General features: G+C 42.1%; 1 protein-coding gene, 1 long non-coding RNA gene and 4 other non-coding genes across 7 annotated transcripts in view; 2 read left to right on the forward strand and 4 right to left on the reverse strand.

Moving 5' to 3' along the window:
• On the reverse strand, positions 1-74 carry Trnan-guu. Its single transcript has one exon. It is a non-coding gene; the product is annotated as a tRNA-Asn (tRNA).
• Positions 75-445: 371 nt separating this feature from the next.
• On the forward strand, positions 446-518 carry Trnar-acg. Its single transcript has one exon. It is a non-coding gene; the product is annotated as a tRNA-Arg (tRNA).
• A 183-nt stretch (positions 519-701) lies between these two features.
• Trnar-acg lies at positions 702-774 on the forward strand. Its single transcript has one exon. It is a non-coding gene; the product is annotated as a tRNA-Arg (tRNA).
• A 189-nt stretch (positions 775-963) lies between these two features.
• Trnar-acg lies at positions 964-1,036 on the reverse strand. The gene has a single exon. It is a non-coding gene; the product is annotated as a tRNA-Arg (tRNA).
• Positions 1,037-1,088: 52 nt separating this feature from the next.
• LOC116656574 lies at positions 1,089-3,180 on the reverse strand. Its single transcript, XR_004311539.2, has 3 exons — positions 2,779-3,180; positions 2,219-2,481; positions 1,089-2,153 (listed from the first exon to the last, which is right to left on the reverse strand). It is a non-coding gene; the product is annotated as an uncharacterized LOC116656574 (long non-coding RNA).
• Positions 3,181-7,736: 4,556 nt separating this feature from the next.
• LOC6498967 (GATA-binding factor C) overlaps positions 7,737-21,144 on the reverse strand; it is a 32,768-nt gene continuing 19,360 nt past the window's right edge. For both annotated transcript variants that reach the window (XM_001955557.4, XM_032456202.2), the window contains exons 5-9: positions 20,503-20,648; positions 13,041-13,184; positions 9,468-9,654; positions 9,171-9,358; positions 7,737-8,993 (exon numbers count right to left, since the gene is read on the reverse strand). In XM_001955557.4, the coding sequence (XP_001955593.3) occupies positions 8,967-8,993; positions 9,171-9,358; positions 9,468-9,654; positions 13,041-13,184; positions 20,503-20,648 (692 nt within the window). In that variant the 3' untranslated portion in view covers positions 7,737-8,966. The remainder of the gene's footprint in view (positions 8,994-9,170; positions 9,359-9,467; positions 9,655-13,040; positions 13,185-20,502; positions 20,649-21,144) is intronic.

The following is a 21,144-nucleotide window of genomic DNA, read 5'->3' on the forward strand; positions in this document are numbered from 1 at the left end:
CGCCCCCGGGTGGACTCGAACCACCAACCTTTCGGTTAACAGCCGAACGCGCTAACCGATTGCGCCACGGAGGCTCATGATCAGGTCGCGCCAAACTCAATACTTAAGATAACGCTAGATCATAGGAAAAAGCATCAGTTTGTGGGGTTATCTAAAAATAGAAACGTACACCGTAACATGCTGTTGTGTTTATCAAAGGCAAAAGGTTATTTATGTAAATAATAAACAGAAACCTGTTTTTCAGATCATTCAACAAAGAGATATATGATGGAAAAATTATAATTAGAACCAAGAAACTTTAAATATATGCTGACTGTTAAGCTCTTGTGGCTTGTAATATCTTATCGCAACAAACTTTGATTATTTTTAATTAAAAAATTAATATGTATGTCATTAGTAAATATGTTTAATCTAAAAAATGTTTTTTGGATTCTAGAACATCACCGGTCCTGTGGCGCAATGGATAACGCGTCTGACTACGGATCAGAAGATTCCAGGTTCGACTCCTGGCAGGATCGAATTTTTTTTTACATTCTATAGTTTAAACAAATGCAATATAATTTAGAAAACGTTTCAGAAATCTTAGATGTGAATCAAAATGCTTAGGCCATAATAATGTCGCTAAACAAAATCTGAATTATTTCAATTATATACTTTTTAAATCAATTTCGATAAAATATAATTTCAAATTATATATCAGCGGTCCTGTGGCGCAATGGATAACGCGTCTGACTACGGATCAGAAGATTCCAGGTTCGACTCCTGGCAGGATCGGTTAAAGTAAATATTTTGAACTTTATTAGAAATACCAATAACAAAAAACATGAAAAATAATACTCAACTCAAACTAAACAGTTTGAATTTAATTTAATTTTTTATTGAAACGATTCTTAGAATATAATTTTTTTAAAATATTACTAAAAGTTTTATTACTAATAAAATTAAGTTAAAAAAAATGATCTTCGATCCTGCCAGGAGTCGAACCTGGAATCTTCTGATCCGTAGTCAGACGCGTTATCCATTGCGCCACAGGACCGGACGAAAATCGTTGCCCCCAAACCCCAAGATGTGCCACAAAGCTGGTTTCTATAAATAGACCTCGTAAATTCATGTGGCTTTTAATCGTCTATAGCGGGCACTTTGCATACCATTATGTTAATTAACATAAATAAAGTTTTGACTGGCAGGTGAGAGATTGAATTTCGGTAATCTCTTAAAACCATTATTGAAATAGGGTTCGGGGGATATACCAAACTTGATGACTTGTTGGATCGATTAAGTTTCGGATTTAAATAATTTAATATGGTCATTGATTTGATGCTGGCATATCGGATTACAGAGATAAGTACTAAAGTGTATAAAATATAGCTAGTTGTTGCCATATTCTATGAAGCTCTATCTTCTTTTGAAATTCTGGTTGTCTATGATAGAATTCGCAATCTTGCAGACTCGTATAAACCTGTGGAGCGTCTTGCAGTCTCCCGTGAACGTGATAAGCCAAAATCAACCGCATCATCGCGGTCGTCGTGGTGGCTGGTGTTGCCTTTGGAGATGTTGAAGCTGCTGCAGATGCTGCTGCAGATGCCCCCATCCCCGCCTCGGAAACGGGTAAGCCAGGCCAATCGGCATCGCAGGCCATGGAATTACAGCATCTCTAATCTCTCGACAATTGTGGGCGCGCACTCGGAGCGCAGCGAGAAATCATGCGAAGAGGAAATGGAATCGCGAAATGCAACTGCATCGGAGGTGGAAAAGGAGGTGCTGGTGGTGTGGCAAGATGTGGGGGAGCAGGCGATGGCGGTGGTAGACCCCAAGCAGTCTGCTAAGGTCTGTTAATGCACCAATGCTGTGTGACTCGCGCTCGGTTGTACCTTCTTTTTTGTTTTTGGCCATGACCATGTCCCTGATTCCTGATTCCTGTCCCCTGATCGTGTCTCTCGTATCTTCTAACTCGAGAGAATTCCTTTAAATGGTTTTCGTAACAATTTTTCCCTGCAATCCTCCACTTGGCTCCTTATTATTTCTCTTTTTTTTTTTTAAGAATTTTTTCCGCAGCGGCAAATGAATCATCCCAGCTGTGGCATGGAGGAGCTCCTCCCTGCTGTGGCGTCGAGTGGCGGGAACTGTGGCCCAAAACCAAGTCTAAACTGAAACTAAAATAGGAGGTATATTAAAAAGTTATTGAATTTAAAAATATTAAAGCAGAAAGAAGACTTACAAGATTGGGAATCTATGAAAAGGGGGCCAACATCTATTGAAAATTAGTAGTAAGTATTTTTATAAAAAATAGTTACTTTTCTTTGAAATATTTTAGAAAAAACTCGGTATTTTAAAAAATTTCTCAGTGCATTTAGACCCAAACCGTTTGAGGAAGTTAAAGGGAGGTGGACTTGCACAAGATGTGTGAATTTTTGCGGGATCCTGGCCTGGGACTGAGACTGCGACTCCGACTCCGACTCCGACTGGACTTCGGCTTTGGGGCTGTGGCGAAAAGAGTGAAAATTTATTGAGCTGTGGGCGCGCATTATTCATGCACTGCATCCAGCAAGCCGTCGAGATCCAGCCAGTCGGCGATGGCGATTCGAGAGGCCTGGTCTGGTCCCAAAAGTAGGCGACACCAAGCCGAGCTCAGGACTTTGCTTGGGGACTTGGCCGACCGCCGACCGCCGTTTGCCGTCAGTTTGGGTTAACAGGTTAATGTTGTCCACGGTCCAGAAAAAAAAAATGCCCAAAAAGCAAAAAAAATATACTCCATTGCCGAACTATGCAAGCACCTACCATTGTTCCTCCAGATGCCAGCCTCCAGGGGATGGGGCTCTCATTGGAGACCGTGACCAGATCGAACCACTTATCGCCTGTCGAAGGCAATCGATGATGTTGTTGGCCCTAATGATGATGAAAGTTTGGACACTAAAGTGCAATGGCAAATTCAAAACTTTCCTTGCTAAACCATCGGAAGTGTTGGCAGCTTATCACCTCGGCCCTGGTAATTACACAAGAAATTATGTTGGTAACAATAATTCGTTGTGGCATAATTCTGGGAAATTGAAATTTATGCCTCCGTGTTCGGAGGCGATCTTGGCCAGCTTCTTGGCCATGCTCAGGGCGCATTTATCGTCCAGCATCAATAAATTCTCGCAACGCAATGCAGAAGTATATACAGATAAAAAAATAGCTATGCAACTTAAATAGTAAAATAAAAATGGTAGAAAATATTATAATTTAATAGCCATACTTTTCAAGGATTAATATTATTTTATATTTTTTCTGTTTAATATTTTATATCACATTTTTTTTCTGTGCAAAAAAACAAGCAAAGAATACCAGAAACAGCAGAGTAGCGAGCAGCAATCGCAGGTATCAACATTTCATAATATTTACAATAAACATGCAACTGTGTGGAAGTGGAATCAGGAGGGTTTTTGGAGCCAAAGGATGCTGCAACACGAAGTGGCAGGAGTTTCTGGCCGGCCGCAGTTAGCGCTTCATGTTGCGTGAAATTTGACACTTTCAGCCGGGATGACGACACAAATTTTCTTTGCATCTTGGCCAGACAGACGGGCAACATGTTGCATGCTCTTTCTTGGCCTTTTTTTTTTGTAGTAGTTTCTTTTCTTAACTTGTTTATAGAAGCCCTGCCACTTGGGGGCTACCGAATTTATGTGCCTTTGTCATATTTGCCAGGTTCTTTTTATAAACTTTTGTTCTCTTCCTTTTTTTTGGGGGTTTTGTGCGTTTGTTTAACAATAATACACAAATATGGCCACTGCCTGGTTGTCAACAACTAACCCGAAGGCCAGTTAACCTCTCCACAGCCTCGCAGAGCCAGTCATCTCCCACTCCTGGCCGTGGGGATGCAGCGCAACTTGAAGACGTGGTCGAGACCTCAGGTTGTGGCTTAAAAGGCAAGGCTTATTCTCATTGCATGTGCCATGCAAAACGCACACAATCAAGCGACAAATTGATCGCACTCCCAGATAGCGCCGTTTTGGGTACTATGGGAGTTCCAGAACTTTAAGCATTATTTTAGGTTAATTATATATTCAACTAATCAGAAATAGTTTTCGGAAAAGAAAACAAATAATAATAATATATGAATATTTTACATTGATTTTATAGACTTCTTCATCCACTGTGCCATCCAGTCTGTTTCCAGTCTTAGGCCTACCTACACAGTCCCCAGGTCTAGGAGTATCTAGACCTCGCCTCTCTCCGATGAAGAAACTAATATCTGCTGCAATTGCCAATGCCAATTTTCCTTTTTAATATGCCACGAATTGACATGGGCCGTTGCCATTAAGCATTTGATATGACCAGGCCCAGAACCAGGCCCCGGACCATACCTTCTTTGGAGTTGGGAGCCGGACATGTGATGACATTGCATTGGGGATCATCGCCATATGCAAAGGTAGAGGCAGATGCAGCTGCTGCTGTGGCAGTGGCAGTGGCATCACGGTGCCTAATTTAATCAAATTAGCTGAGAAATGCAATGGAATGGAATTGTTTGGAGCAGAAACTCATTACGTTAATCAGTTGATTGTGCGAATCTAAAACAAATTACGATTATGACAGTGTTGCAATATGGTCCGGGCATATGGCAATTCCAGTAATTAATTCGCCCACTCCCACCTCCCATCCCAACTCCCATCGCCCATCGCCCAGCTAAATGCAATTTGTGCAATTTAATTTCATTAGAATAATTCTAATTAGAGCAATGAGTTGTGCTGACTATCGTGGCCCAACAATCATGGCCCAACGTTTGACTAAGCACCCAGTCTCTGGATGCAGCCACTATTCGGGAGTGTGTGTGTGTTGGTTTGATAACGGAAATTTAATTGAAATTGTGGCAGCTTTTGTGAAATTATTGGAATTGCCAGAGCAGGCAGCTAGGCAGCCAGGCAGCCAGCCAACCATCGCGAGAACCAATTACATTTAGAAGCCGATTTGACCTTCCCCCTACCATTCCACCAATCCCACTCTCAACACCCCAAAAGTCTGATACCAGATACCCAGCCAGAGAGACTCCTCCTAATAGAATTGATGAGCCGGCTACATCCAATGATATAGCCTTTATAAACACGGCTAATGGAAGTTGCCCTTACAGATTATAATATTTGTGGCCATCTAAATTGAATTGCAATCGAAGCTCTCCTCGCTCTTGTATTAAAATTCATTTAAATCGACTCCATGGAAGCCATAACCGGTGCCTATCGCAGCTAATCATCTAAAGAAGTGTGTGTTCTGTGAGTGTGGTGGGCGTTTGTATCTGTGTGTGTCGCCATTGTTGGGTGCACATTTCCAATCAGATAATCACGCATTCGAAACGCACGAACCGAAACAGAAACAGAAACAGGATCGAAATTACAAAAGCCCCAAAGAGCCGGAGGACTGGAGTGGCCAGGACAATGCGGAAATGGACATGGTCGAAGGAGCTTTGTTCCCCTACAATCCTCCACTCCCAATCTCCTCCCTTTAGTTGTTGCCACTAATTAGTTAATGCATGTCCCAATATATTTCATATCTTGGTTACAACTGGAACCTCAAAGGAGCCAGCACTCTAGCAAATTCGATTAAAATTAAATGGTTTTTAACGTTCAATGATATACTTTTTTAAAGGAAAAGAATTTCAGGGAAATGGGTGCTTTTTTTCTATCTTTGGAATACATTACTATAACATTTATATATTTTTAAAGAGGTATATAAAAATAAAATATAATAAATGGTAACTTTATTTTAAACTTGGGAATCTTAATGTTTTTAAAGCCTGACAACTTAAATTAATATATGTTTTGGGGAATATATCGAGAATATACTATATGCTATATAGAGTTAATTAGTTAATGTAGAGTTCCAAAGGTTCTCCTAATAGACCCACCCGAGGCAGAGGCAGAGCCCATGACCAAAAACCAAAACCCATTGATTTATGCTCATATTTAGAGCTGTTTATTTATGTCGTTTGTTGCGTGTCCTCCAATCTCCAATTCCAACTGGTTTCAGGTGGCGTGCCCCATTATCGTGCCCCGGGTGTGAGTGAGTGTGTGTTGGTGTGTGAATTGGTTTCCCATTGGCTGAACCTACATATACCCACCATATGCTTATCTGCGATGCTGATTAACTGATTTATATGGCCTGGCCATTGCTTATGCATTGATCACCGTATTTTTTCGCCTGATGGACTCCGTGGAAATAGGCATACGAATTGGAATTAGAATGACAGTTTCAGTTACTATTACAACTGACACTGACCCGTGACATATGCCTCACTTTGGGTTTTTTTTTGGGTAATTTCGAAGGCATTGGCTTGAATGACTTATTTTGTTTCAATTATATAGTAATTATATAGCAATTAGGTGGGTGCCTTTTCGAAATTAATGGCGGAGAACAGTTCCGATACTGGTAAGCTCATATGATGCTGGTGTTTTGGATACAGCCAGAAAGAAGGGCTTTGGAATAATCTCCAAAGTATGAGTATACAAAGAACTGCATTAGATGTAAAATATCTAGGATCTACTAGGCTTTACAACACCGCCACGCACTGTCTAATCAAAGATATATATTTCAATGCCTGGAAAAATCGGACCTGGTTGAGTGCCGTCGTTTGGCGTGCCGTGCACTTAATTGCTGTCCCAATTACTGCATCGCCCAGAGAGATATACCCAGCCGATAAGTTAGTATTTATTTTATTATTTGGGAATTCGGGAAAAATTGATAACGAAATGAGCAGAAACAAAGACCTTGGCAAGGTGCAACGGAAACGGATGCCGCGGCGAGTGACAAAAGCCTAATGGGGTCATCATTGCAGTTAACTCAACTGGATATATTGAATTAATGACCGGCTAACACGCGTTTGGCTTTATATAATTATAATGTAGAATATTTAATTGATGGGATTGAGGATTGAGAAGAGCTTTACTGCCTGTAATTCTAATCGAATAGTCTCATTGCCTGGTCATTGCGGGAAGGGAGAAACAAAAGACTTAGACAACGAACTCTGTACTTACAGAATAGCTCTGGTGAACAGAAATGAGCAACAACAACGAGTTAAATATGAACATGCCATTTCACGCCTCCAAACAACTCATAATTCAAGCGTTCAATGGCCAGAAACCAATGCTGCATAACAAATGACCAAGTTAGGGCCGGAGAATCGAAAATTGAGACGAACCCCGGGCACGTTTCTTGTCGGCAGCGAAGACGCATCGAAATTTAAAGAGCAATTCATAAGCGTAAATGGCCATTATAGAGACATCATTGCTTATTGGATTTATTACCAAACCAATTTCGATTTCTGGCCACTCATCTGGCAGCAATTAATCATCCGAGGGGGAGCCTTCAGTTACCGTTCCACAATTAGAATCATTTTCAATATTTTTTTTTCTGTATTTTTATGTATATTTTTTTTTTTCATCATAAATTATTTTTATTTATTTTTGTGATTTTTTTTTGTATGGATTTTCTGGTGATTGCCATTAAATTTAATACAATTTTCCATTTTTTTTGCTTTTTGTTTCGATTTTAAATAAACATTACGCTTGCTTTGATTTATATATATTCAACTATCAATATGGCCAAATTACAATACATTTATCGTTTACACTTAGCACATAATACATCATATTTATATATATATATATAGTTATATCGTATTGTGTTTATACCTCAGACATAAATTAGGTTAGGACTAAACTGGCTTTATACACACAACTTAGGGGGATACACTTTAATAATTAGTTGGATTTTTTTTGGGCTTTCTTCTGGTTTTTACTAAGTTTATACAAAAATTGCTAACAAATGTATTTTACAAATTGCCTTTAACATTTAATTTAATTAAATTTATTACAATAAGTTTAGGTCTAGGTATACGTTTAAGTGTGTACGTGTGTATATATTTAAGACTTAGGCATTAACATTGAACATTTAAGTGTTGTTAGTTTTAAAAAGTTGACGGCGGCCCTCTGTTATTTAACTTTAAACATTTCGCATTTTAGTTTAAACATTTATATTATTTTACAACTGTATGGGGCGCACCTTAGTGAAAGTTTATTTTAATATTTATATATTTTACTTTTTGTTTATCACGTCTGTTTTGTTTAGAGTCTAAGAATTTAACTAGTTTACAGTAGGCGTACGCTCTAAATAATTTCTGCAATTTTCAATTGCATTCCGCGAATTAGGACAAACATTTTAAGCAATTACTTTATTTATTTTTTTACAAAAATCTTATTACTTTTGGACGTGCATTTTAACTGTTTACTGTTTTTTTATTTTTTATTTATTTGTATATTAATATTTGTAGTTCTCTGTGTGCTTGATTCAGTTTTGTTGGTGTATGTACACAATAAATATTTATGAAATTTTGCTCCTTTTCGTTCTGTTTTTATGGCAGTTCATAAAGCACAATTAAATACGTTGAATTTGCGGCGAGAAATTAAATTAATTAAGCGAAATATGAAACATAAGAAAAAACTATACAAACACTCACAGAAAAGCCATAAAGGAAAAATAAAATAAAAATAATGTGCAGCCCTTTAATTAATTTTAATGGGGCTTTTGTTATTGCTGCCGGCTCGCAGTACCAGTACCAGTACCACTAGCAGTAGCAGAAGCAACAGCAACAACATCAGCTACAGCGACAAAGCTTAAATAATTAAAAATTGCACGCAATGTTTACAATTAGGAATAACCAGCGCCTGTACAGCACACCCCCACATGCCCCATTCCACACACCACACCACGCACACTCCCCCCCATTCCGCGTGGATTCCAAATGTATCGCTTTTGGCATGTGGATGTCAAGAGCTTAGGGGCCACTGTCAATTGCTGGCCAAGGAGTCCTCAGTTTGGCATTGTGTTTTGTTTTGTTGGGTTTCGATTTATTGGCGGATCACTCCACTCGGAAATCAACTCGGACGCGGGCTGTCGCGGCTCTAACTGAACAGATTGTTGTTCAAGTTGTTCCCGCTCCATCACGTGTAGTCAGTGCGCCAGGTGCCCTGTGGGGGGAAAGGAAATAAAATATGAATCATTAGTAAGGTGAATTTTTTATATTTTTATTTTAATAAAAAATACTACAGGAAAGAAACTCTATTCCCCATGCTGACCAAAAAGCTTTCCCAAAAAGCTGCTTATTTTTGTAAAAAAAAAGTTCTCTTTCAAGAACTGATACTCACCATCGAACTGAGTCCCAAGTGGTAGGGCTGTGAGTGCGGAACCACCGCTCCGCCGAGAGAGCCAGCGGTGGAGAAGCCGCCCTGCAGGCCACTGGAGGCGCCCAGGGCGCCCATGCCGCCGGTGTACCAGCTGCCGTGCATGTGCGCATGTGCCGGATGCAGTCCACCCGAGAGGTGTCCATGTTGGGCTACAATGAGATTTCAAAAACAGAGAGAGAGAACTAGTTAGTTGGTGTTCAGGACTCGGGAGGAGGTGGACTCTCCTCCACGTTACACGGCGGAGATGAAGATGCTTACCCATGGAGGCCGAAAAGCCGCCGCCAAAACCCTTCGACGGATCCAGCGGCTTGAAGTCGCCCATGCCGAGATGTCCTCCAATTGGCAGGCAGCCGCCGCCCAGGCCCTTCTTCTTCTTGGACTTGGAGCTCAACTTGCGGTTGCGGGTCTGAATGCCCTCCTTTTTCATTGTTAAAGGACGATTGACCTGCAAAAAAATAGGGGAAAAGGAGACTTACATTAGTCGGAGAGTCGAGGGAAAATCAATAAAGTAAAAGCGGCCCAAAAGGAGGGCTAAAACTCTGGGTCTGACCACTAAAATGGGTCAAATTTATGCAAATTCATGGACCGGAAATGCCGCTAGCTGCACACGCTGTCTGAGAGACAGGGGTGGTGGTGGTGGTGGCGGTGGTTGTATCTACTGCATTTATATAAAGAGGGGGAGGGGTTTTTTGTGAGCCAGCAGCGAGTGCAACCGGGAAGTGAAAATGAAGTATTACAAGCATTTCTACACGATCAGATAAGCGACATTTGCGAATGCGATTAGTTGGCGCTGATAGCGCTCCCAACGGCACCCAGGCCATTTTTTCTTCCCATTTTTTCTTTTTAATTTTTTGCTAAAGCGTTTGCTGTTAATGTGGCTTCACTAAAAAAAATAAAAAATTATCCAGGGAGTGTCTAAATTACCTCAAAGGAGGGCATAGATTGCAGCTCTGACTAGTATTTTTAGGAAGTGGTTTTAAAAATAGAATCTAAGAGAAACCCTTTCAAAACTCTATAATTAGGAAGATAAAACAATAAACTTTGTAGAAAAATATTTGAAAAAAATATAAAACCTCTTGAAACACATTTTTCGAGTGTATGTTGCTGCTGTGCTGCCTCATGTTGCTGCTTCTCCCTTTGGAAGTGGCCATTGTTGCTGCTGCTGCTGCTGCTGCTGGGCCTCTCTTCATATGCAATTCCCTATCACTTGCGAACATCTAAGCGGCAGCATGCGCTTCATTGCGCTACAATTACAATATTGAGTTACCCATTCCCAGCAACACAGGCAGCTTCGGCAACAAAAGCAGAAAAAGGGAGTCTACAGGGAAGAAATGTAACATTGCCGAGGACTTAGGGGCTACCTGGGCGTGAATTACGACATTGTTGGTGCCTTTTTTTTCGGATTGTACAATGTACATATTGTACATACATATATGTATTTGTATAGTGGAAAGTATATATAGAAAAAAAAAGCAAACAGAAAAATTGTTAAATTGCCGGGCAATTGTTTGTCGCTTTGAAGAGCCGGGATTTCGTTCAGGGCAAGAGGGTTGATTTTGTCAACGAAACAAAAGTATCACTTACAGAAAAATAACAAAAACTATATCGAGATCACTTAGCCAGATCGGTAGATCCGGATAGAGCCGGAGAAATGGGAGGATCACTCGGGGCAGCCCACGTAATTGATAGTCTTTCTAGCGTTTAGCGCAAATTGCGGCAATTAGCAACTCGGCTCGGCTCGACTCGGCTCAGCTTGACGGGGCAGCTGCTGTTGCAGTTCTTAAGCTTTAATTGATATGCAGCAACAAAGCATAAAGTTGTTAATGCCCAGGCCTAGCTCATTAAGAAATTCAGAAGAAAACTGCGGAGGGGGAGTCTCATCAGCAGCATCAGCAGATTAACTTTTTTATGCATAAAATCTAAATCGAGCGTAGAGAGAACACGCGCCGCTGCAGTCGACTGGCAACCTGACAGCCCTCAAGGCAAAAAAAGAGGAAAATCTTATAAACAGGCCCACCCACAAACCACAGATCCATGAGGGTAACAGATCCAGAGATCCAACAGAGAATAGGCGACGGGAGGACGGCGCCAGGGTAACCGTTAGGTAACCTTTATGATTTTCATGTTTCATATATTTCATTGTCGCACCACAGGACACTTTAGTCCTCGGGGCACAGCAGGTTGCCAAGGACAATTGCTATCAATTGCCATCCTTTTCGAAAGATCTCTGGGGATTACGGTGAACAGGTGACAGATAAGAGAGCCAAGATCGAAGCAAGTGCATGTGGCAGATACCTTTTACAAATTAGATCAAGTCATGGCTTAGATCCGGAACCTTTCTCCAGTCCCCCATTAGCCATGCTCCACTGTGCTGCTGCAACATTTCCATAAAAAGTGCCAATCACTACGGGTAGAGAGGCCCACACAGGCGGCAGGCAGCTCCAAATGACAAACGAATTGAATTGAAATGAACTGCAAGAGCCAAAGTAACCAAAGCAAGATAGATAGATAGAGATGGAGCTAAGAAGGCAAGAGAGATGGCTATAGGGGGGCAGAGACAGAGACAGAGACGGCAATGGCAAAAATGTGCGCTGATTGGCATCTTATCGAGATGGGCCACTGTCCAATTGAGGGAAAATTTTTGCAAAAATACATTTCGCCTGAAAAGCCTCGCCACCCAAAGTGCATTCAGTTCAGCTCTGGCGGCGAGTATGCGAGTATGTGTATCTGAGAGATACGTCGGAAAAGTTTGCTGGTTTTTCTTTGTGAAAATCAGATTAGAGAAAATAGAGCAAGAGCTGGCTGGTTGCTTGACTGCCTGGCTGCTTGGCTGCCTGGCTGCTCTGGTTCTTTGATATTTGCCTTTTATGGACGGGCTCAATTAAAAATATTTCGCCTTTGCCGATAGTCATCGAAATGCAGCCGCTTAAGTGGCGGCCGCAACTTAATTAGTTTGCCACACAACACAGAGGGTAAAGGGGCATCCAGGCAGCGGGCAGACAGGTGGCCCATCACTTAAGGGCCACTGACATGTAAATGTGCCAAAAGTTCAACCGCAAAACTCATTAAAACTTGACTGCAGGCCACAAAAAAGAAACGCACAACCCAGAAGCCAAAAAAAAAAAAAGGAAAGGAAAAAGTCAGGCAGAAAGGCAGTAGAAAGAATGAAACCTTGAGCTTATCCCCTGAAAAGCGTGGCTAATGAATATTTAATAAACAAGGGGAGATTCAATTCAGTGCAGTCCTCCTTCTCCTCCTCAACGGACGATTACATAAATTACCCAACGCACAAGGGGCGATCCAACACATCTCACATCGCACATCTAGCATCCTGCCACGCGTTGCACATAACCGGGGAAATCAGGGAAAGCTTATCGCATTTTCACAGCCAAACACCAGAGAGACCCTTATCTCCACAGCCGGAGTAGAGTGGATGGTGCTTTGTGGGTGGTGGCTTGGCTACCTAACTGGCATCTTTAAATAATCATCAGGCATTCATCATCCCGGGTCTATGGGGGTAACTGAGCTAAGTAACCTGCTGTGGCAACAAATCGACAAGCTAAACGCCAGTCCACCCCCTGGGGTTGGCCTAGTGGGCGGGGCGGTGGCGGACACTTCATTTTTGTCACATTTAATCCGGGTGCGTGCGCTTCCTGTCCGCCACTCGTCCAGGACTATTTCAGAAAACCAACTTGGGATGTTAAATGTGGCGTTAAATCGAGGAGATCGTAAATCGATACAAGTGGGTGGAGGAGGACTAATAGTTCCGATGACCAATGTAGCTACACTTGAAGAAGTTTTAAAGACTATGTATATCTAAAAGATACTTACATTGTGCAGCTTGTAGTACAATCCGCAGGCGTTGCAGACTGGCTCGCCACTGGCATTGCGTCGCCAAAGGGTTGTGGTTGTGGTCTTGCAGTTGGCGCAGGAAGTGCCCGCCCTCTTGGCCGCACTCTGGAGCGATTGCAGGGTCTGTAAAAGAGTAGGAAATAGTGGATAAGTTTTATTTTGAATTTATGGCAGGAGTGTATTATGCTAATGCCGTTGATCGGCTAATTGAACAGTGCCGAAACTAACGCAGAAAGCCAGAAATCTGGAATCTGGTGTCCCCCAACCTCCGCCACATACTCCAGCTGAAACAGAGTTGCTTAACACACCGGGCAACAACATTTTTTAAATGGCATACCACAAAAAAAAAAAAATAAAAGAAACACCAACACAGCCATGTGGAGTTTCAAGCCCCAGACTCTCTGGGCTAGCTGACTGGCTTGTGTTCGTTCGTTCGTTCGACTTGGGTTAACAGCAGCATCAATTCATTAAAATGACAATTTTTACAAAACTGCCCAAAAACAACAGCAGCAGCAACAACACTCCACTCGAACGAGGCAAGAGGCAACAACAAGCAGGGATCATGTCTGTGCCACGCTTAAATTTCCACGAATTGGCTACAAGAACCGAGAACCGAGAATCGAGAACCCAGAACAGAGAACGGAGAACGAAGAATCGGGGATTGGGGATTGGGGATAGAGGATCGAGCATCGAGAGCCCCAAAAGCAAAAGCCCCCCCTTCTTGCCTTTGTGGCAGAGACTTTGTCTGCGTTTTGGTCTTCGTTATGGCATGCCCCACTCCACGAGAGGCCCCCTTCTATAAACACACTGAGCTTGTTATTTTATAAAAATAATAAAATAATAACTAACATTTTATAAGAAGTATAATACAAGTTTTAAGTTGAAATATATCCTTATCTTAAAACTATGATACTTTAGATATCTGTCCCACCCTTATTTCTCTCAGTGCCACCGTCCACTTTCAGCTTGTTCATGCCGCTGGTACAACACATGGCTACGAGGCCTTAAACTGGCGTTGATCATGTTTGACTTTGATTTTTAATTGTTGCCTCTGCCTCCTGACTTGCCACAAGGGATTCGCCTTCGCCTTCGACTTCCACATCGAGTTGGACTTGGACTTGGTCGTCTTCGATCCATGCTCTGATCTCGATCTGGATCTCAATCTGGATCTGGTCTGGTGGAGAGAGCCTCCATGGGTCTCACCTGTTCCCGATGTGGCGATTAACATAAATCAGAGGTCATATGGCAAGGGAGGCTGCCTCTGCGCCTCTCTGCCTCCCTGCTTCTCTGCAGTGTGTGTTTTGCATTTTTTTTGGTGGCACTGTCTTGTGTTAACGAGCTTGTAACAATTTCTGCAGACAGAGAGCCACAAAGCCAGAAAGCCAAATACGAAAAGTGAGAAATTCAAAATTAATTTCAACGCCTACGAGGCGGAGAGGCTGCCTGCTGATGCTGCTGGGAGGGAGTGGGTCTGAACTGGACGTTTTGTGGTAATTATGCTGCGATTTTGTTTGTTTCTTTTCTCCACTTCGGGCCAAGAGCGAACGACAACTTGGCCGAAATGCTTAAGCGTATATAAATTAAGTTGTTAACATGACAATGCAACAAAACAGTCTCTCGACGATCCACATGCAGATTCAGATTCAGATTTAGTTTCAGATCCAGATTCAGGAAAGTTTCGCATTCCGTTCCCAATCGAAGTTGGCCTGAAACTCCTGTTTGGTCAAATGCCTCTCGACCTGTCGACCCGTCGACCTTTGCCAGCTGACACAACATGGAGTGTGTGTTTCTCCACAACAATCACGGGCGCAACAATCAAACAGCAAATCACATAAATCAATGTCACTGAGCAACAGGGCGGGTGGGGCCTTGCTCCATAGAGAGAGAGGGTGGTGTGCCAGTATAGTCCATTGCGGGGGAGTGATGGGAAAATTGACAAACTGTCAGACATTGACAGGCGCTTGGGGTTTAATTGAAATGCAAAAAGCGCAAGCGCCAAAAACAACAAAAGCACAAAATGACAACAAACATACAAAACAAGATGGCGCTACCGATTAATAGACAAAAGCAACAAAAAACCATAAAAGTTGGGCTTTATTTATTGGATTTCATGGATTTAAATAGTTGGATCTTAAATATTCAAGTATTCTGGATTATAAGCTCTTTAAAATAATCTTTTTGAGGGTAGTTTTGATTAAAAAATATACAGTTTTTTAAGAGGAATCTGAATATGTATGTATTTCATTAAAAAATCATTTTAATATCATATTTACAAGAAATCTCTTTAAAAATTCCACTTTTCTGACCTCTAGTGTTTTTTACTTTTCTAGTTTTTTGTAATTTTTTAGTATCTCTGACTGTGACTGCCACTGTGACTGTCAGTCACTGTGACCATAAATTGTGATTTCTCAATGCCTGACAAAATGCGTTGCATTGCTGCCGTCTCTTTCACAGCCTTTGTTGCCCTCTCTTTCGTCTGACACCTCTGCTTGATTTATTTTTTATTTTTTTGACACAAAAGCTTTCAAAATGGTCGACCCTAGGCTTTTTAGGATTTTTCTTTTTCTTTTATTTTTATGTTTCTGTTTTTTTGGTCTTTTGTTGTGCTTCTCATATTTCTGTTTCGCCTTTTGTTGTGTTATGCAAATTTCGTTTTCATTTCACACACACACACACACAGTCTCTGGCATTTAAATATTTAATTGTAAGTGAAGCCCCCCCTTAGACAGGCTGGCTAGGGGGGCGGCAGCTTAGGTGACTAAGTAAATATGTACCAAGTAAATAGTAAACTTCTCCCGCCCCTACACTGCTACTGCTATTTATTGCGCAGCTTTTGTGCGCTCTGCTCTCCAGGGCTTCTGCTCCAGTGGCAATGCCCTTTGCCATCTCAGATAACAGGGACACAGTCAAGATGCTGTGGGGCAGCCAGGGAGGGGGCTAAAACTGGGGGGTGGCATCCCTATCCGCATCCCTATCTCAGTGTAACATCTCTGGGCCATCTCTTTTGCCCAGCTCGCTTCATTTTTGCCCCATTCTGTATCTTTGCTCCCCCCTTCTATATGTATCTGTATCTGTGTATCTGTGCGAGTCTGTTATCTAACAAAACATTCATTAAATTTTTCTTCTTCTTGTTAGCCTGTAACTTGGCTCAGAGCGCATGGCCACCCCCTCGTTTTTGGGGGTTGCTTTGGCGCCCCTTTTTGGCCCACAAAACCAAAGGAAGATGGCTAAAAGATAGCGGCCAGAAAATTTCTATATCTGATGCTGGATATGAGGGGGCTGGTTGGGAGGGGAGGGAGACTCGACACAAAATGGGGGTTTGTCTGGCAACTGTAAATAACAGTTACATTCAGAGGACGGCGACTGTGAAATTTAATTTAAAAATTCAAATTTTATTGGCCAGGCTTTCAGGGTTTCTAACTTTCTGGCTATCCTTTTCAGAGTTTCATCCTTTTTAGTGGCATGACTCGGTTTTTGGTCTCTACGAGTATGTGGCACTAAGACTTTGTGGCCCTCTGGCTTTCCCTGCAACTAATTTGACTAATTAAAACATCAGCTTAACTCATTTCCATGCTCAAGCTGCGACCTGGCACGAAACTGTTGCTAAAAATCACACCTGCCCCTGCAGAGCTCACTACTCTCCACACTCCACACTCCACACTAAACACACGGCCGAAAGCGACCAGAGTTGGCCATAAAAAATCAATAAAATGTTATATGGCCAGCAAACAGAACAAGCCATTAATGTCGCTCATTAATGCGGCTCAATGAATTTTACGAGCCTCGAATGGAAATCGAGGGCGTCACTCACTCACAACCGACTCAAATATGTCGCTTTCAAAAGGGCTATAATGCCAATTGGCTTTTGTTTTGCAAGAAAACTCTATTTTTACATTTTTAATCAGAGTTCTGTGCGTGTTTGGAACTTGGCTTTTAAAAACAACGTTGCAATAGACTGACAACTCTCCGGACCGCCCTCCGCTCTGGAAGGCATGAAAATCGCCATTAATATTTGTCACTGGCCATTGAATGGGGAGCCGGAGCAAGGCCCAAAATAAATTATGGAACTGGCCGAGAGTAAGGCCGAGTAAGGTGGAGCCTTTGGTCCGAGCCATGGTCGGAATGAATGTGGTCTAAACACGCGCACCACCCCTCACTGCGTGTTCATTGTCTGTAAATAGTAGAAAACTAAAAAAAAAAGGGTTAGAAAATGCACAAGTCAACCCCTTGGCCGGTGGGGGTGTTTGTTTCCTGACCCGAGGAGAACCTGTGCAGAATTATGCATTTGCATATTAAACAGTCACCATAAATTTTCGGCCCACGAACGCGAAAAGCGAAAGCGCCTGAATTCCCCACTTAACAAGCTAAACAAAAAAAAAACTGAATATTATAAAAAAAATGAAAAAGAAAAAACAAGTATAAAAAGACATAAGCAGAGGCTGGCTCGGCCTTAATCATCGATGGGCAACCCTTTGGCCGAGAGGACTTCGCTTGAGCCCTGCTCTGAGCCTCTTTCATTATTATTATTGGCACGCCCCGTTTTTGCTGCGTTGCGCTTCGTATCGTTAATTTTTAATTGATCTGCGAAAGGCAGCCTGTTGCATTCTCTTTTTTTTCTCCTTTTTTTTTTTGTTTTGTGATCAGGTTCATCAGCACCCTTTGGGGCAACCACTGGCTGGCTGACTGGCTGCTCTTCAAGTGCATTTTAATAACATTAGGCCCCCACTTAACAAGATCCTAGCGCCCCAAATAAAAATAACCGAAAAAACAAGCTTAATGCTCTCGATTGCGTATACGCCCCGTTTGCCGCAAACGAGGAGGCAACAAGAGGCATTGAACCTTTCACAGATCCTTTCTGTTTTCCTCTTTTTTAATATTTTTTTTTCTCTTATGCTCTTATGCCTTAGTTTTGATTTGGCTGTCGTTCGTTTATCGATTTAATTTTTAGCGTCACAGCCTACGATCAGAAATCGGTTCAATTTTCCCACGCCAGAGAAGAAGGATGGGGCATCTTGGCCCAAAACAGAAATAAGAAGAGAGCTGCCACCAGCTGGCCACCAAAAAAATGTGTTAATTAGTTTTCCCAAACTCTTTCTCTCCGATGCCCGCTGCGATCGTTCAAGCTCTTAGCTTTATGGCCGTCGGTGAGCTGTTGGCGTTGAAATACGCCCGCGGATTAATAATTAATTAAAAGCTTTATTCACCAAATGCATTTGTAAATGATTGTGTCAAGTGTTGATAGGTTTATTGTTCGGTCGGCAGTTCAACTATTTTCGAATGGCAATCGCTAACTTTTCTTGGTAGCATGCAAATGTGACATAAGCTCAGATGTAATAAGCGTAAGAATAAATGATTTTTTTTCAAAGTTTGTTGTTTGTTTTTATTATTCGGCATGACGCGGCCGTCGTTTTGTTCAGTTTACTGTGTGAAAATTCGCATAAATTAGTCGCACAGCAACTGAGGCATAAATATTATGCAAAATGCAAGCGCCGAGCTCGGAGCTTGGAGATTGGAGCTTGGAGACTCGCCCCCCTCACATGCTGATTATATAAGTCACGATCAGCGAGATGAGCAGCAGCTGTTGACTGCGATTGACCCCGGGGAGCTGTTGTGTTCTTAGCGGATTTGTGGCATTTAACATGGATTGGCAATTAGCCAGAGGTAAGTAAAGGCTTCTAGGAACTATCAACTGTTTTATGGTTATGATAGTCACTGTACTGCTTGCTTTTATGACAAATGCCATTCAAGGCTGGAACCAAAAAACCATGCCTATATTTTTTCGCTTTCAAGGGAGGGCAGCCTGGCGGCTAAAAGCGAAAACAAAACGAAACTTTAACGCTTTTAAAAGTTTTCGGGGCCTTATAATTAAATGCAATTATTGCGACGCCAGCGGGCTGCTTAGCTTCAGTTTCAGTTTCTGTTTTTTTTTTTTTGTTTTTAGCTTTTCAGCTTCAGAAAATAACAAAGGAGCGGAGGAACACAACGCGATACAACTGGAAAACATATGTAAGCGAACGGGGCCAGAAAACTGAAACTGAGTTCCAGGCTAAAATACATAAATTAAAAATTTGCATTGTTCTGTTTCAGATGGTGGAGATCGCAGGGGCAGGTCAGATAGGAGGTGGAACGGAGAAAAAAAAAAGAATTTTTTCAGTGCTTTTGCGCTTTGGCGGAGAGTAACGACTTGTTGACTGTTTTCATACAATTCGGAAATTTAATTAAAGGCGGCCCCAAACAGCAGACAATGAGATTCTCCTCCGCCCCCCTGCATCACTGGAGGTGCAGGTGCAGCATCTCAGCTTGGACTTGGAGGTTCAAGCTGGACTGGAGGTATGCAAAATCGAACTGAGCTGAAAACTTGACCCTCGCGTCTGGCAAAATCAATACAATTGCCACCCAAAGAGTTTCTGGCATGAAAGATTTCAATGGTCTTGGCCTTGGGGCAGAGTGGCCAGTGAACAACAATTGAATTGCATTTCAAGCAGCTAAGGACATTTGATGTTGATGGGCCGCATCCTGTGAGAGAGTGGCACACAGGCGACAGGACAGGCCCATAAGTCAGCTGAGTGCCACATAAATTTTAATTTGTTGCATATTTTGTCAACGAAATATCCACAAACACACACAGATAGTCCTCCTCCTTAGCTGGGAGGAGACTGAACTCCTGCTGTGAATTTCTTGGGAATTCCCTGTCTGTGCGGGGTCAATAATGGTTTATTTATGTTAATGTTATGCAATCAAAATGCATACGATTTAAATGCCAATAAAAAATCAACGCTCAGTCAGCTCAGTGTTGCTTGTTGGCTTGTTTGTTGTTTCTTGTTTGTTGTCGTTGTTATGGCTGTTGCCTGCCTTTTTACGCATCTTTAATAGACCAATTTTTCGTGCGGTTAAGCTGGTTCATACATACATATATTCCCCTCTCGCTTTGTCGCGTTCGTTGCCTAAGTCTTTCGTTTGCTGGCGCCAAACAAATAAAAGAAGAAGAATACATATATATTTTTTTTTCATAGTTTGTTGATGATCTGAGCTCGATAAACCCACTGCTCGGCTGCTCTGCTGCTCGGTTGCTGTCTGATTATGTTTTTAGTGCCCTAAGTGATAATGATGATGCACCTCGATCGTTATCAGCCCAGGCCAGCATCCAAATGGAATGGAGCGAGCATTCCCATAGCCCCCACCCTTCACCCAATCAAGACGGGGGGGACAGCGACTGGTTCCCGGAATCGTATTATGACATTTGAGAACTTTCACGCTGGCTTTTATGGTCTTTGGCGACAGGGGGACAGTGAAACGTGGCCCGAGATTGATGCTCATATGCGTTGATTTCCCAGGAAATCCAACCCCCACCCGCCCCCCATAATACGGTTGCCGAATTTATTAGTTAATTTGATCGAATGTGTGGATGGTTAGCCCAGCGGGCCACAAGTCTTTCACTTACCAGTCTTCGCTTTGGCTTGATCAGGGGTCGGTTTTGGCCATTCATTTTGTAGTACAGGCCACAGGCGTTGCATAGATAGTGTCCCGTTCCGTCGCGCCGCCACAGGGGCGTCGAGGTGGCGCCACAGTTCACGCACTCGCGTCCTTCTGCAATATTTCCAAAAAAAAATAGACTCTTAAAACGGATGAAAAGTGGGTTATAGGTGTATTGTGGTGTTATGAGTTATTATGTGAAGTATTAAGGATTAGATGATATTATAAGATGCTGAAATCTTAAGAAATAGTGGGAAGTTTGATCCTGAAAATGATGAAAAAATTTTTATTTTTAAGGCCAAGTTAAGAAAGAAACATCAGCAGCAATGATGCACAGAAGCAGCAACAACAAAGGGCAACATTTTTCAGCTGTTTCTCAGTCATTTGGATGTTTTTTTCGTGTTTGTTGATATTCGTTGGAGTGTATTTTTTTGTATTTCTCGTTTTTTAGTTTTTTTTTGGGTTGCTGGGCATGGAAACGCATGGAAGCGGAAATGATGGATTCGCTCGGGTCTCTCTCTTTCCCTGTCCCAGTCCCAGTCCCTGTCCCTGTCTCTGACATTGCCTTTTGCTGACTTTACACATTTTAATTAAGCAGGGCCGGCTCCGT

Source organism: Drosophila ananassae, chromosome 2L (assembly GCF_017639315.1).
Source record: "Drosophila ananassae strain 14024-0371.13 chromosome 2L, ASM1763931v2, whole genome shotgun sequence".
Taxonomy (NCBI): Eukaryota; Metazoa; Arthropoda; class Insecta; order Diptera; family Drosophilidae; genus Drosophila; species Drosophila ananassae.